Here is a 17,422-nt window from a genome sequence, read left to right on the forward strand (position 1 = left end):
CTTCAGTTGCCTTAAAACAGTATGACTTTGAAGAGCAGATGTTAACCTTACCAGTCATAGAGGTACTTCTGAATTTATTACTAGTGTTTAAATCTCTAAGAGATACTTCTTCAATGTAAAGTAACAAAATAATGTCGATGGTGCTGCTTCACTCCAATAGCAAGGGTAAAGTTAGTACAATTGTAAGGGGAGTAGATTTAAGGAATATTACAAGCCTGTGGGGACAGATAAGGGTCACAGAATTAATGCTGGAAATAAACACATCGTTCTATTTTTGTGAACAGGAATGTCAGTCTTATCTGAATAATCTTGCCAGAAAGCACTTAAAATAAAACAAACACAAAAGTAAAGAAACCAGAACCTCAGAACAAAATAAACTACTCTGAGCTGCTTTCATAGGTATGCTCTACTGTTTATAAATACTGTTTATGTTTTTAAATGGGTTCTCTACTCTTCTGATCTTTCTCTTATGTTGTTTTGGACACAATCTGTATTATAAATGCTGAAAAACAACCCTTTTTTCCTCCTAACAGAGATGACTTAATAGAAAATAAGATGTTTCTCCTTTTCTTCCTACCTTTGAGTTGGCCAGAAAAAATACAAAGAAGAATGCTGTCCCCTCAAGATGCGGGTGTGATGTTCCATTGAGCTTTGCAGGGGAAGGGACCATTCCAGGCAGAGTCAGTTTTTATATACTTAAAAAAACAGTTACAAGGCTACTGTGGGCTTGCAGGGGCAAAACAACTCAAGACAAGGATTACACAGCATCGTTGTTTTTAATTACTTTCATGAAGAAATTTTAAGAGGAGCTTTCTAAAAGGTTCACTCAATACCACATGCAATAAGGTAGTATTGCTCATTTCTGTGGGAAAAGAAGCAAGGCACCTGCCCCTGCACAGGGTCATGGTAAAGGCCTGGAGCAATGCTTTCCTTCACGTGAATATAAGATGCCCCCTTCAGCATATTAAAACTTTATGTAGCCAGGCAAGCACTAACAGTGAAACTTACAGAGGAATGCATTTCCTAATGTGTTTGGAACTGTGTGGCTGGGTTTACATCTTTCCTGTGGTTAGAAGGGGGTTTTGGTTGCTGTTTTTTTTCAAATGGCCATGCTGGCAGTCACATAGCAATCTGATGAAGGTTTGTTTTGTTTTGTTTTGTTTTTTCCCCATGCACTTTAGTTTCCTAAAAGGCATTTTCAAGTATCAGACTCTTCAGTTCAAACTCTTGAAAATGCTGGAAGAGGAGAGAAATTCAAGTAGAAACCACCAGCCTCAACGCTGCCATTTTTCCTCATGAACACGAATGGCCGAAGGTAGCTGCCAGGTAACCGCTGGGCAGAGTTAAGGGGCTGTCCTAGTTAGCCTGCAATCCTCCCCGCTTCACCGCTGGAATTTCTTTCTAAGACAAATCAGTTTCCCCACATACAGTCTCGTTAGTGCAGTAAAACCATCCCCAAGCATCCCATTTAGCCAGGATGGGGTAGTTTCACCCAGGCCCCAGTGCTGTTCCCGGCACTGTGGGACGAGGGCTGTGGCGGAGGCCGTGTGGGAGCAGCCTTTCTTCCCCCGTGCTCCGGCTCCCCGACGGCCACGGCGCTGCGGGCACCGTCCTCTCCCGCAGACAACACCGGAGGCGTTGTGCGGAGCTGGGCCGAGGCGCCGACATCTCCGGCGGCGGGACGGCTTCTCCCTCAGCGGGGCTTCTCCCTCAGCGAGGGAGGCGCGGGTGAGGCGGCCCCACACCGACCACCAGCGCCTCGCCCTGCCCAGTCACAGCTGGTGGCGTGGGGGGTCCCTCGGGCTCAAACGCTGCCTTGCAGAGGGAAAGCTCCCCCGCCGAGCCACCTCGCTCCCGGCGGGGCCGTCACGGCGGCTCCGTGCACGCCCCGGTGCCGCCGACAACCGCGGGCCACCGCGCTGCGCTGGGCTGCCTGGCCGCGGGCGGCGAGCGCGGGCCGCCAGGGGGCGCCGTAGCGCAGCTGGCCCCGCGGCGGCGGCGTCGGGGTGAGCGGGGCCGAGCCGCCCTCGCCAGCCCCCCGCCCCGCCGCCAGCGCACGGCGGCAGCCAGACCGCCGCGGCACCGCACGGCCGCCCCGCCGCTCCCCTTCGCTTCGCTCCGCTCTGCTCTGCTCTGCCAGCGGGAGCCGGCCGCGGAAGGGGGCGAAGATGCTGCGCCTCAGCCTCCGGGCCGGCCGCGCCCGCCGCCGGCAGCGGCCGTGCCCGCCGCTCCTCCTGTCAGCGCTGCTCTGGGCACCGGTGCTGGTGGCCTTCAACCTGGACGAGGAGAAGCTGACGGTGTACAGCGGGCCCCCGGGCAGCTACTTCGGGTACTCGGTGGACTTCTACATCCCCGACCCCAGCACGTGAGTGCCGCCGCCGCCGCCGGGCGGGCCGCTCCCCTCAGCGCGGCGCCCGCGGCCCCGGGGGGCGGCGGGGTCCCGGCTATGGCCGAGCCAGCGCCGCCGGGCCGCCCTCCCGCCTGGCCGGGGCTGGGGGACGCCGACCGGCTCGGGGGAGGCGTTGGGGAAGGCGCTGGGAAAACGGCGGCGTCCCGCCCGCCGCCCTCGGGCCGGTGTCCGAAGGTGACAACCGGCCCCGGGGTCGCCGTGCCGGGGCCGCCGCCTGCCGGTCCCGATCGGCCCCGGTGACCTCCCGGTGTGTTTCGCAGAGTCAGTGTCCTGGTAGGAGCTCCCAAAGCCAACACCACGCAGCCAGACATCGTGGAAGGAGGAGCGGTGTACCACTGCGGCTGGCCCGCCGCCCGCTGCAGGCAGATCCCCTTCGATAACACCAGTAAGTGCCTCCCTGCATCCCGTGGCGCGGCCGTGCCGGTGTTCCTCTGGGGTGCTCAGGTCCCACTCCGGGACGGGTTCCTCCCGCGCTCGCTTGGGTTGTGTCACTTGGGTCCGAGTATCTGCGGTTCGCTGGAGAAATCGGGCTTCGGGGAGTCTGTATGGTGTGCGCTTGCAGGGAAGGGTTTAATGGTCCCCAGAGAAGTAATAGGAGTATGACCTCCAGGATCTGTGTGCCTAGGCCATCTTAATGCTTTAATGAAAGGTGTTTGTGGCAGATTCCTCGTTTTGAAAATAGGGTGGTTTGCGTTTTGTGGTTTTTGAGTGCTCAGAAGGCAAACCCCCCAAATCCATGTTCAGAGAAGTTCACACTTCTCTGGAAGTCTCTGGAACTCTGGAAGTCACAGGATTGCTGGTCTTTGCTGTTATTTTCAGGAAGGGGTTTTCCATCTGTGCAGATGGATGAAGTACCTCATGTGGCATGCTTATTTAATTCTTTTCAGAAAGCAAGAATTTTATTTCAGAATATTGGAAGCTAGATGCAAACTGATTTAGGCACAATGTGGATAGATTATATCCACTCCCAAAATCCCAAGACAGATGTTTCTTATTTAATTAGAGGGAACACACGTTTTAAACAGTTCAGGCTGTTTATGTTTTCTGTTGTCTCTTTATAGGTCTTGAAAATAATTTAAACCTAGTGTTTGCAGGGACTTTAAAACTGATTCCTTTATTTAGGCAGACTCTGACAGTTTTAATTGTTAAGCAAAAGTTATGATTCTTGAGGTTATATTTAATCTTAACATTTGTGGTTTATTTAAATGTGAACACAACACAATTCAGTTTTGGGGTTTTTTTCTTAGAGCACAGATGAAATTAGAAGAGGTTACTGAAATGTAGCAAGTAAGCAGGGCAGTTCTTCACCCCTTCCAGCTCTAGCCACCCACACATCCTATTACTATGTTAGTGTCTAGGAACTCTACTCAGGATGATGCTCCCATCATGCTGGACATTCTTCAAAACAGAGTAAGAGGTAGCTCCTGTATGTGTATGTGGCTGCTTAGGCATGTAATACTACGTACAGCATACCATTATATATAAATGGGAATGTACAGAGATAGACAGTATGCATACAGTATTTTCATTGTAATATGGCCTAAGTGGACATCTTTAAAATAAAACCAGTTTAGGAAATATTTCTTGTATTTTCATCTTAGATGAGATAGTTATGTAACCCAAGTGGACTATATTATCTATACAAATTAATTTCAGGTTTGAATAGAAATCTTACAGGCCAAATGAAAATTCTATCACATTTTAAACGGACCTTTTGAAAAATGAATGAAAACCTAGTGATGAAACCTAGAAGGACATCTGGCTTTCCTGGGAGAAACTCCAGGAAAGTTGATTGAAGAGACTCAGGACAACTCCATAGGCTTGGCAGAGGTGTCCTTTTGTAGATACTATGTTTCAAAGAAAGGCACAAACACAGGCTCATGATTAAGTATATCAACAAGGCTTTGGACTGTATCACACAGCTATTCATCTTGGAATCTCCAAAATGTGGTTCACTTAGTCTTCCAGAGACAGTTGTTTGTGTCCTCTGGGTAGATACCTGACCTGTAGACAGCTGAAGTTAAGCCAGAAAGAGCTTGTTGTGCAGATATAAATGCACTGTGCTTGGAGGAGGAACTGCAGTAGAGGCAGGTTTAGCAGTGTTATCATTAGCTAATTCCAGTACCAAGGGCAGTAAAGGCGTCATTTCGCACAATTCAGCAATAGCCAGCTGCCCTCATATACAGGGACCCCAGGAAGGTTTGCATAGCTCGTACCAACACCCATTCTTTATTGCCAGCAACATAAAGGCCATCTCCAATACGCCTTAGGTGACTCTCTTTGCTGAAGTATGGATGTATATTTCATGTCAGATTTTTCTTTTCAAAATCCGCTACTTACAGGAACAAGTTTTCCATCTCTTCTGCTATTCCCCCAAACAGAGCAGTCCACGTGAGCTCTAGCCTAGATGATACTATCTCAAATAAACCGTTACACACAGTTACTTTTGAATCCTTGGGCCACTGTATGCCTAGTGGGACTTAGATAGTCCTTAGTAAATGTGAGGGGTATTTTCAGCTTATGGCTCTTCCTTGTACAGGCACCTTGTACTTACTATGCCTTTTCCCTACAACATCACTCAGAAATGCTGCTAGTCCCATTTTATATTTATATTCCTATTTTTACATTTATTCTGATAAGAGGAAAAAGTCAGTCTGGGTTGTCAAAGATCATACAGGAAGTTGGTGATGATACTGGGAACTGACTCGGGATTTTTCCCTCTTCCTCCAGTGCCTTAACCACAAGATTATCCTTTCTCCCAAAACAAAACCACCCAGTATTTGTTAGAAGACTGGAAATTCAGCTCTAGCAGCTTTAAATTTAAAGATTAATGCTTCACGCCTCATAGGAGATTTTTAAAAAACTTGGAAAGCTTTGGGAATGTTTTCTGAAACAAAACAGAAAAGCTACAGAGGCTGCTTCAGAGCTGGAAGATTTAATTTTGATACATTTTTATACAAACCTTCATTTTTTTAAGTACTTTTTTCTTGACTCTAGCCAAATAATATCAGCTCTTTGAGTTAAATTCACTAAGCATAATAAAAGAAACAAAACTTCTGAATAATTAAAAGCTTTTCTAATTAAGATCAGAAGTAAAAATTGAGTGGAACTAGAAAGAAAAGGGGAGTTTAACACTTAAAGGCAGTGTGACCCAACGAATAGGTAAAGAATTTACTAAATCAGTATTTTTCAGCCACGAGAGTTCAACAGAACACTTCTAAAGAATTTTAAAAGAAAAGCAGATTCACATATACTGTATCCCAAGTTAGATATGTGAAATTGCTGCAGGTCACAGAAACTGAAATTTCCAAGATAACATAAAAATTAAAGAGATCAACAAATCCAAGTGGTTGAAAACCACTGACTTAAATTACATATGAGCATGAGGGCTCACGTCTTCCATTTCTGAGGGCTGGGTACACAAATGAAGCTCAGGTATGTTGCATTCAATGCACGTTATGTTCTGCTGTTGAGGAGGGAACATACAGTGCACTTGGATTTTATTTGAATTTTTACTGCCACAAGTAGGTGCATAAGTGGGCACCTAATTGTTAAGACTCCTATGTAACTGTACAGATCACTTCACTGTTTCCACAAGAACAGGAGACCTAATTTCAGGAAGGGTTCCTTCACTTGCAAATGCTTTGATGTTATTTGTATTAACACTATTGATATCTTGGTCCTACTAAATGAAAACAGTGAGGACATTGACTACTATTCTGTGGTCGCTTCAGTCAAGATTCTGGACATTTTCAAATATCATGGTGTTACAGCTGTGGAGTTGCTGTATACTAATTTATAGTTATCCTGTGTTTTATGTATACTGAGATGTTTACTGAATGAATGAATAGATATACCTTGATATGGGGCTGTAAAGTATAACAAACTGAAAAGGAACAAAATCTCTCTGCATAAGCATTTATGGCTTGTTAAAAAGCAATGATGAACAAGAACACGCTCATGAGTCAAGGAAGGGAAGGATGAAAAAAGGAATGTGTTGAGTTTGTAAAGTGTATATTGCCTTAGAGGGGGCACTTGTTCAGGAAGTGATTTGAGAGAACTAAGTGACAGACACTTTAGTGAAAGACTTAGGCTTGCTTAGGTTCATATTATGAGGGTAAGCGCTGAGATAAGATGGTCTTTGGTCCCGTAAAGGTTGTTTTTGTTGTAGAGTTTTGTTTTTCTCTGTGAATTATATCTTTCTACTTTGAAAATAACTAAAGTTTTAGTTTAAAGAAATTTATTCTATATCCCACATGCCATAGAGTCCTGAAGAGAGAATACAAGTGCTAAGCCTAAATGGACCTGGCATCCTGTTACTGGTGTAAGACAACTGTGGTGTTCTACAGTGGGTCAAAGATCTGACAGTGCAAGGGCTGCACCCAGAGTCACTGGCAAGGTGCAGTCACACAGGCTGTGACACTGAGGACTAAACCCTATTCTTTGTGTCACATAAGCTTTAAATGACAAAAGGCAAATCCTTATGGTTTGTGAAGCTCTCTCGCTCCTTTTTTCTCATAAACTAAGATCACATGAGGGAGTAGACATTGTATTGGTTACTGATGTTCCAACAGGAACACTCAGTATTCACTCAAATCCCACTGAAAGATACAAAAACACCTATTAAAAACGTGTCATTACTTCTGTGTGCCATGTTCTAGCTGTCAAACACAGACTGGATTCCTTACGACTAGCACAGATACTCAAAACAAAGACTACTTCTGAAATCATCTCTGTGGTACTGTGCATATGTTAGGATGCCCAAGCTGGTCTGAGTGTTATAAGCAGCTGCATAACTTGTGTTAATGTGGAAATGTGGGTGGGCTAAACTACTCTGCTGGGAAGATGGCTTAGTTAGACCTAACTGAATTGAGTTAGGTTATACCACCTAGCTGAAATTGTTCTAAAGGCAGTTCTCCCAGACTGTCACTAATTTCTCAGGTCACATATCTCTGTTCTTCATAGTAGCTGATCCAGAGATTTCCAAAGCAATTAGGTGATTTACTTGCAAAAATTAATCCTATTGATGAAATACTGTTCCTGACAAGGAACAGGGGGTCAGGAGGGAAGAGAACAGAGGGAAGAAGGGGATGAAATTTTGACATGCTGTAGGGTTTGGGCAGACCCATTTATAACCAAGTCATGTAACCAGACGTTCCCATATGGGTTGGCCAGTGATATGGCCTCCAGCCAAGAAGGGGCTTTAGCAGGAACTCTACATGTTTCCTGCTGTCGATACAGCACTGACTCTGCAGTCCCATGTTTACTATTCTTTAAAGCTCCCAAAATCTGGGCACTGGGGCCGAGACTCTGGGCAGAAGTTGAAAGCACTGCCCCTGAGAGCACAACTGGTGCTTTAACCTGCTCTGTTGCAGCAGGGAACTGAGATAAAGTATAATGGAAGGGTTTTTAGTATCCCCTTACTCCAGGAGATACGGGCTGAAGGGCAGAGACTCCTCTCCCTTGTCTCCCAGCTCTGTAAAGCTGTCCTGTTGCATTGCAGTGTAAGGCTGTGATACTCTTTGAAACTCAATGAGAGGACAGGGGAACAAGCGTTGGCATTATATTAAAGACCTGTGATCTGTCTTTCCTCTCTTACCTACAGAAAGCCAACTTCTCCTTTTCAGTTTCTCCATTATGAAATGAGGTTTACAATGACTATTTCTGCTTTAGCATGGAGGTAGAATTACCAAGTGCTTGAGTTTAAGCTGGGTGCTCTTCCGTTCAGCTGCCAGGAGAGGTAGCAGGAGAGCAATACGAGGAAAACTTTCTCCCCGCTTGATTAACCGGGGAACTTCTGAACCACTCAGAGCATCTTGCAGCCAGAAACAAACTTAAATGCCCCCTGAAGTGCACTATTGCATTTGAAATCTGGTAAAAAGCCAATAGTTCATATTTCAGAAACTCATTATAATGGTCACTTTTAATTGTAATACTTAGCAGACTGCAACAAGTTCTTAGTTTTAAATTAGCTCCTAAAGGCAGAATTTTGCATACCACTTCCCCTAAGTTTCCAGAACTCACTGGGGTGTTGTCTTTGCCATCAGTTAACTTTAACAGTTTTAGTAAAATAGGTTATATTTTTCTAAACTAGCCGTAGAAAATTTGAGCAGCCTCTGAAGAGGAACAGAGGAGGGGGAATGTAGATCAGTTCTGGCCAAGCGTGCAGTTGATAAAAAACATGAGCTAATCTGGCCAGCAGTTGAGCTGATTGTAACAGAACCCAGGTACTGTATAAGGAAAGGATGTATTGTGGGACTCAAGAGGTTTAGTTACATGAAAAAATCATTAGCTGTAAAGATGGTAAGATTCTAGGGAAAGCTTAGAATCCTGTTATAAAACAGAATTTGCATCTCAAGAGAAAGTGCTGAGGGAGAACTTTGTTGTACTTTTAAATGTTGACACATTTCAGTCCACTATGCCAGTAAGACCTTATCCGGAGCCTCATGGTTCACTTGTAGCATTCTGATTTATAATGGACCCTCATGGGTTTCTTTTATAAGTCTCAGCCTTATCTAAAGAAGGGAAAAAATACCCTTAGCTATGTTAGTTTAAACCCAGAGGTCTTAATTTGTTTTTGATCAGATTGTACTTAGGGAAAAAAATCCTATTGGGTTTGATGTTTTTTTTTTTTTCTTGATTCATGGAATGAAAGTCCAAATAAAGCTCTCTAGATACAATCTATTAAATTAAAATAACTCATATGAATAGCATCTAAGGCACAATAAAACCCAGAATTTAAATAGATGTTTGCAGAATCAGATAAATCTAAAAATAGAAGCAACTCTTCTCGTCATGCAAGGGTTTTGCATGTCCTTACTGTCTCTAAACACTATGGAATCCTTTTTTCCCCCTGCATTAACACTGAAGGCAATTTCTTGGCTTGGGTCCCTAGATCATAGTCTTTAGCTTTGCGTTTCTATTCTCTCTCTGTTGAGGGTCTGATATCAATGACCCTGTGAACATTATTGACTTACCTTTGCTTAGTAATGTGTATTGGTAGTGGTACTAAAAAAATACCACTCTGCCATGGTGATAGGGTTGACAAGACCCCCTCTCTTCCCTCAATTCTAGATTATGGGACCATGTGTGCCAGTACGAACCCTTCCCTCTCTCTTCCGTCCTGTAAGGCAGGACCCTAATGATCCAGCAGGGCTGATTTCAAACTTGAAGTAGGTTGCTCAGAGCCTTGTCTAGCCAAGTTCTGACACTACCCAATGCCACAGCCTCTCTGGGGAATCTGTTCCAGTGCTTAATTACTCTCACCGTGAAGAGTATTTTCTTTATATCTAATCAGAAATTCCCTTGCTGTAACTTGGGTTTTTTTACCTATTTTCCTGTTGCTGCGTACCTCAGACGGGAGTTTGGCTCTCTCTTCTCTCTACCTGTTGATCACTGGATGAAGTGCAAATAGATTCTCCTTGGCTTTCTCTTCTTTGGGCAAAGTGCCTGCAAGTCTTGTACTGCTGTCTCAAAACTGTACATAACATTCCAGGTGTTGTCTCCATGTGAGGGGGATATTCACTTTCCTTGACCTGTATATATTTGTATAAATATAAATGTTTGTTGGTTTTAGATGTTTGTATTCCTGTTTTATATAAATATGGATAGGTTGAGGTGATTATTCACCGCTACTCTGTGTATATATAATTATGTGTAAATATATGAAATATATATTACATTTTACATTATCTATATTTATTTGTATGGATGGATGTGCATAGATACATAGACACACACACACATGTATCAAAACAGATATTTGAAAGGGATTTGCCATCCTGGATGTAGTCTGAGTAGGTACAGCTTAGAGGGCAGAGTCTAACTGAGCCTTCTGCAGATGCCTGGTTAATGGTCATCTGCGTTCATCCAGTACATACAGGCAAACACACATGAAGTAAAGATAATGCTTTTCAAAGTTCCTGAAGGGTAAGACCTGAAAGAGTTGCAGTTGTATTACATAGCCAGATTTGTTGCTTTGATTTGAAGCATTGTTTTCCTGGGTTAAGTTTGATTAAAATATTTTTATTTGCTTCTGTTCAATTATTTTCAAATTATAATAGATGCTGCATTTTTTACTTCCAGTTTTCAAGAGCTGAATGAATCACAATGAGCCACTATCAGTGTTTGCAAATACATCTGTTTCTTATGCAGATCCTGATTACTACAAGAAATAAATATTTGTAAGATTAATGTTTGATTCATGCCTGTTAAACAGTTTATAATGTGCCGACTCAGTGACTGAGAGGAGACCAATCCCTGTAGAAAGCACCAAATTTAATCTAGTGTGTGCAAACAATGGATTTGCATTAACACTTGCTCCGGGTTCAGATTTTAATTCCTAAAAATGAATCTCTACACTGTTGTTCTTAAAATGGTTTGCATTTTACTCTCTGGATTCAAATTTTTGTACTTGTCCAACTACTGCTTTGGCAATTTAAGGGGGTTTTTTCCCCTTGGTAGCCTCTAGGTACCTGAAGTCTAAAAGATTGTGTGAAGGATTTTGAGAATCGTGTTTCACCACCTCCAGAGATGCTTCTGAAGCTGGATTGTGGGGCAGTACCAATGTATAGGAGTCTTGGCTCCTGCACTAGAAAATGAGATGCTTTTGGGTTACTGAAATGCAGTTTAAGGATGTCCTTGCACCTGAATTTATACTTACACATCTCTCTGCTCTTTGCATATTCCTAGTTGTCTGGGCTTTAATCTGCAATACAGTTTTAGGCAGTACAATTAACAGTGACTCCACGGCTGAGTTTCCAGCCAAATTTGCGAGTCATCCATACTGTTGACCATCTGGAACAGCTCCTCGGCTGGCTCTGAAGCACTCCAGCTGGTACTCGGGCACTCCCTGGACTGCTCTGTGGACAGGCTCAGGCGTTGTGTGCCCAGCCCAGCTGCTGCCTTGTGCTCTAGCTATCCTTGCACTAGTGTCACGTATCGTGATAAGAGATAGCCTGGACTCCTTCCTAAAAGGGGCCAGGCATTCTCTTCTAGAAGAGAAGATGACATTTGAATGCAGCCTGACTTCAAGCCAAGTTTTTGCTGCTCACAGAAATATAGCTTAGCCTGTGGGTAACATACAGGATAGACATAGCCTGTGGACTTCAGATCCCCATAAATAACACAGAGAAAGATATTTCCCTGTCATATAAGGGTGTTGTCAGGAGACAGACATGTTATTTTTTGAAATGCTTAGATAACACAGTTTTAAGGGATGTACCACAGACAGAAGTAACAACTTTATGCCTTTTTTTTTTTTAAAACTGGATTGGGATTTATCTGAGTAAACGAGTAGTTTTTATCTGAGTCTAGTCTAAGCTGACTATCTACAGTTGGTAAAACAAAAATTAAGTACTTTTGGGCCATGGTTCTTCTGACCTTCTCAGACGCTTGCTTTAGGAGGAGCAGAACTGTGCCCTAGATCATGACCTCAGTTGTAAATGGATGACTAGCTCAGAACTGGACATTTACAGTGGCTTCATTCAGAGCCTTGTTGTCTAATTGAATACAATCAGGGGACGGTAATGACAGTCCACGTGTATTCAGACAAGTTCATTGTGTATATAACTTCACTTTGATAAAGTTATAGGGGAAGCAGTAGCTGGTTCACAGCAATCTGAAATACTGAATGTTTGTTATATACAAAAGACTAAACTGTATTTTAAGGCACAACCTCAGAAACTGGGAATATAACTCCATAGCTCCAACACGGATCCTGAACAAAGGTGATTAGAGAATTTCTGCCAAAAGAGATTTATCTAGAGAAAAAAGCTATTTATTAATTTGTGTGTCTGTGATACTTTACTAATTATTTTATAACAAAAATCCCATGCCACATGATGAAGGATTCAATCTACACCATATGCCACTAAGCGAAGTGGTTGTGCATTTACAGTTCTTACAGATTTACTGATAGATTCAGCTATGTTTCTTATAAATCCTGCAAACAGTTGTCCTAGTTTTAAAACCTAACTTCTTTTCAAATTCTAGTATACTTTGCCAGTAGGCAAGTGTGCTGTTTTGATTGAAAATGTAAGCTCTTTTTAAGTTAGAATACTGGTCGTGAGTAACCTCAGAGCCAGGCTAGCATTGGCTGCTGTAAGCTGGCCATGGCTGATTTTCAAGCTTCAAAAGACCTCATCTGTGGACACTGATCATGTTCAGATCTGCTGGAGCATTAAAAAAAGAAAAAAGAAACTTTTAAAGTTTGAAAGGGTCTGACTTCACTGGAAAAAATAATCAATAATGGTCTTGCCAACCACTAGGTAGAAGCTGGCAGCTCCTGCAATGCAGTGTGTCAAAGCCGCTGTCTCTCACACTCTTAAAGTTTAGGCCTAACTTAAATAAAATGTATTTTTAAAATGAATATTTTTAGAGTGATTTAAAATTATTCTTCCTGACTTTTTAAGATCTAAATATTCCTGAAATTCACCTCTTTTATCTCTCTAAGCATGTATTTCCCTACTGGTTCCTGTAATTGGTGCAGCACAGAAACATATATTTGTATGAAGACATTTTCTCAGAGACTTTCAGACTTTGACAGATTCATTCTCATTCAACTTTCCTTCATGTTTATTAGAAAAATACAGAGATAGAGTACCCTGGTTCTACAAATATAATGCATTTTTCTTTCTAATTCAGTTTATATCTGTAACATTTATGAGGTTACCATGACCTGAGTTAACTGGTGATCCAACATCCTAGGAGAGCATTCAGATACCTCCTTTATTCCTATTGAGCAAATCCTATGAAGTGTTGGCTTTTTAAGGGTGACACTTATACCAGCTGCATTTTTCTTCATTTTTTTCCCCAAAACGTATGTAAATCCATGCAATATAATGTGACATTACATTTTTTTCTACATTCCAAAGTAGATGGTATACGGTTTTATTTTCACTTAGAATGAATAAAAAGGATTGATTCTTGTGAAATCCCTCCTGATAGGAACCAGAAACAAACATAAGGGAATGCAGATACAAGGGGGAAGGAGTAATGCCCTGCTTATGTATAAATTGAGAAGTTCATTAGGAATGACTGGTAAGGGAAGAGCATAGCTCATGAACATATGGGAAATCAGTTTACTTCAGAGAACTAGGGGTGAAAGGAAGGGATGTCTGCTTTTTATTAAAACCTGAAATGCATTATAATTGGCCTGAGTCTTTGCCCAGATGGCTTCTCTTATGCTGACATCTGTAAGAGTGTATATAAAGCAACATTAAGAAGCTGTCTCTTGTGACAGTGTGTACACATGTAATTCTGTTAAAAACTAAGTCCTTTGCTATCTGTAGTGTTGGTCTTTGAAAAAGCATGCTGAGAAATGTCATTTGTTTGACAAAAACTAATTACGGAACATGCTTTTTATATGGAAGGTTTCTACCACATATGAGGAAACTTTTTAGGGCTTTTCACCTGTTTTTGTAGATTGTTGTTCATTCTTCATCATAAATTCCAGATAAACTTTTTGTTGTTTTTTTTTTTTTTTTTTTTTTTTCAGGAGGAAACACAGGGTTTCTTCTTCTGGTTCTTTGTATTTTTTTTCCCGAAGTTTCAGTGTAATTATTTTCAATTTTCACATGTGAATTGAAGTTGTTTTCCACTGACCAGTAAAAAGCTTAAATGGTACTAGAATGTCCATTTCCTAATAAGCTGGTAGGACAATGACAGTGGATGCAATGTAATACATGGATTAGTCTGTTCACTTGTATCTGTAATTCACAGGGCAATACTTTTTAAAATAAGCTGTCAACATGCTGCTTCTTTCTTTATCAGACAACAGGAAAATTAAAGTCAATGGCACGAGGGAACCTATTGAGTTTAAGACAAATCAGTGGTTTGGGGCAACAGTCAAAGCTCATAAAGAAAAAGTTGTGGTAAGTCTTATGCATTTGGTATTCATTTCGAGATAATGTTTATTTTTCTCAAATATGTATCTTTAGTAGCTCTCTGTGTAGACTGTGGAAACAACTATGATTATGAATGAATTATAAAACAGATGATGTATGTAACTCAGAAAATGAAAGCAGCCTATGAAATCAGGTTGAACTGATCAAGTTAAGATAATCTTGCTGCCATGTGAAAATAGCAGAATGCCATATTGTTATGGAAGTGAATGATGATTTTTTTAAACAGATAATGAACATATTTTAGAGATACACAGTTACTGATAGCTATATGCTATGAAAAGTTTTGTATTATGAAGCTTCATTGGGAGCGTTAAATGCAGAATGTAATGGAAGCCAAGAACCTGTACTGAAGATCAATTAGTAAGAGAAAGCACTGCCCTCTTTTGTCACATTTTACATTGTTTTGAACAGCTATGTCATAGTAATGGTAAAACAGATGCAAAAAAGTCATGATAAAAAAGCTCCAAATCAAATTGCCAACAAAGTCCAATGTCTGTTTTCCAGTTTCACTGAACTTTTTACCTGTATTGGTAGAGGATCCCAGCAGGGGGCAAGCACTTTTATTGCTTAGTAAAGTAGTGGTGAAGCCTCTTATACACAGACATTATGCACTAAGGTTTACATTGAAAATGTCGCTGAAATAATTTTGATAAGAATAATTAGCTTGGTCATTCATTTCATTAGTTTTTACAACTGTAAAGCAACAATTTGTGTCTTGAGATTTGCTTAAAACTTCCAAACTACTGAAGAAGTAGTCATAATGGAAAACTATCTAAAGGAAATGCTTTCCCTTAAATAGTATGCCTTGTAGATAACCTAGAGAAGGATTTTGACATGAAACAGGTAATGAATAAAACATCACCCTATTCTGTTACAGAACTAGCATATACTGTTAATTCTCTGTCACTTGTGTCAGTGTTATCACAGCTCTCAAACTTCCTAATCAGTGTCTTCATGTACCACTCTTTTGCACATGCATTTTCTATTTAAAAGCTAATTACACAAAGAAAGTATTTATAAGAATAAATATTACATCACTTTTCTGAATTGTCAATGTAAAAATTCTAAAAAGAGCTGAATTTTTTTCATTATATGTACTCTACTAAACAACAGTTCAGAAACTGAAATAGAATTGTTCTTTACTACCATTTGATGTATCTTAATCAAATGAGCAGAAAACCTCATCACCAACTGATGTGCTGTGTCTGTACTGACCAAACTTTGTTTTGCTTCTGATAACTCTTCTCAGGCTTTCTGAAACAGAGATATAGTCAACACTTTTCAGGCAAAAACCTGAATACTGAAGCTAGAAAACTTTGTCTTTTAAGCTATGTAGACTGAAAGGAGAGAAAAAGAAAATGTAATCAAGCTGTCAGAAACTTTTTTTAAAACTGTAAATGTGGTAGTGCTGCACCTGGGTCAGGGCAATGCCCAGTATCTATACAGGCTGGGGGATGAAGGGATTGAGAGCAGCCCTGCGGAGAAGGACTTGGGGGTACTGGTGGAAGAAAAGCTGGACATGAGCTGGCAATGTGCTCCTGCAGCCCAGAAAAGCCAACCACATCCTGGGCTGCATCAAAAGAAACATGGCCAGCAGGTTGAGGGAGGCGATTCTGCCCCTCTACTGCACTCTGGTGAGACCCCACCTGGAGTACTGCATCCAGCTCTGGAGCCCCCAACATAAGAAAGACATGGACCTGTTCGAGCGGGTCTAAAGGAGGGCTGCAAAGATGCTCAAAGGGCTGGAGCACCTATGCTATGAGGACAGACTGAGAGAGTTGTAGCTGTTCATCATGTAGCATCATCATCAGAGAAGAGAAGGCTCTGGGGAGACCTTATTGTGGCCTTTCAGTACTTAAAGGGGGCCCACAGGAAAGATGGGGACAAACTTTTTAGCAGGGCCTGTTGCAATAGGACAAGGGGTAATGGTTTTAAACTAAAAGAGGGAAAGTTTAGACTAGGTAGAAGGAAGAAATGTTTTGCAATGAGTGTGGTGAAACACCGGAACATGTTGCCTAGAGAGGTGGTAGATGCCCCATCCCTGGAAACATTCAAGGTCAGGTTGGACGGGGCTCTGAGCAACCTGATCTAATTAAAGATGTCCCTGTTTATTGTAGGGCAGGGGTGGGTTAGATGACCTTTAAAGTTTCCTTCCAACCCAAACTATTCTATGATTCTATTATTCTATTATATGATTCCATGATAGTAAGCTGCATTAGGTTAATGTTTATGGTTATATATAATTTTTGTTTCAATCCGGTATGCTCAATGTCAAATGTACCTAAAATCACCCTCACAGGAGAGAGATTCCTGTTTGCTGCACTCTGGTTTTGCCCTCTGGTATGATTTAGTCTGTAAAGTCTCGTAGGCAGGAAAAAGTTAAGAGTTCCTGGTCCTTAAACCAATGTTCCGGAAGCTCTGAATTTTGTGTTAAGCTCTGAGTAGCACAGTGGTTCATCCAGCTGGAACTGATTGAAGAACTAAGGCTTATACAGTAATGTGAATAATAACAATGTCTTGCCAGAGGTAGACAAGTTAGGACATGAATGGAGGATTTGTTTGTATCTTAGAGAGACAAGGTTGTAGGGAGAGGTAGTGTCTTCTCCCCGCCCCCAGCCAATTGAAAAGTTTTAGGGCACAGGAGCCCCTGAAGAATGACTTGCATACCTGACAGCTTATGTCCTCTATTTTTCCAATTATTTGAATTGCTTTCAAAATTCTCTCTCTCTACACAGCTTGTATATCTTTTATCCTTACGTTAGTAACACCATTACCATAACACAGAAGATTAAATATTAGTTTACTAGCCAAAATTTATTTAGCAAAAACCTGTTCACTGAGAGACTGTTGAATGCATTATAGCTGTATCATCTCTCCAAAGATTTGAACCAACGGTTTATAAGAAGGCAGACAATCTGATGATTGTGACACACGATATGACACAACACCCTGACAAATCTCCCGCTTAGTAGAATCATAGCAGTTCTATTGCAATGGCCATTATCTTAAGACATATCAGGACAGAAGCAGGAATGTCTTCAGCCACGTGTATGTGATCTATGTCTTAAACTATGGGATCAAGTCCTGTGCAGTGTGCAGTAATAGA

The 17,422-nt window shown here is 41.7% G+C and overlaps 1 protein-coding gene across 1 annotated transcript in view; it reads left to right on the forward strand.

Annotated features, from left to right (window-relative positions):
* Positions 1 to 2,026: 2,026 nt before the first annotated feature.
* ITGA8 (integrin subunit alpha 8) overlaps positions 2,027 to 17,422 on the forward strand; it is a 120,397-nt gene continuing 105,001 nt past the window's right edge. Inside the window, exons 1-3 of the mRNA XM_074574578.1 lie at positions 2,027 to 2,365; positions 2,671 to 2,795; positions 14,183 to 14,283. Coding sequence (XP_074430679.1) covers positions 2,169 to 2,365; positions 2,671 to 2,795; positions 14,183 to 14,283 — 423 coding nt within the window. The 5' untranslated portion in view covers positions 2,027 to 2,168. The remainder of the gene's footprint in view (positions 2,366 to 2,670; positions 2,796 to 14,182; positions 14,284 to 17,422) is intronic.

The sequence above is a fragment of the Larus michahellis genome, chromosome 2 (genome assembly GCF_964199755.1).
Source record: "Larus michahellis chromosome 2, bLarMic1.1, whole genome shotgun sequence".
Lineage (NCBI taxonomy): Eukaryota > Metazoa > Chordata > Aves > Charadriiformes > Laridae > Larus > Larus michahellis.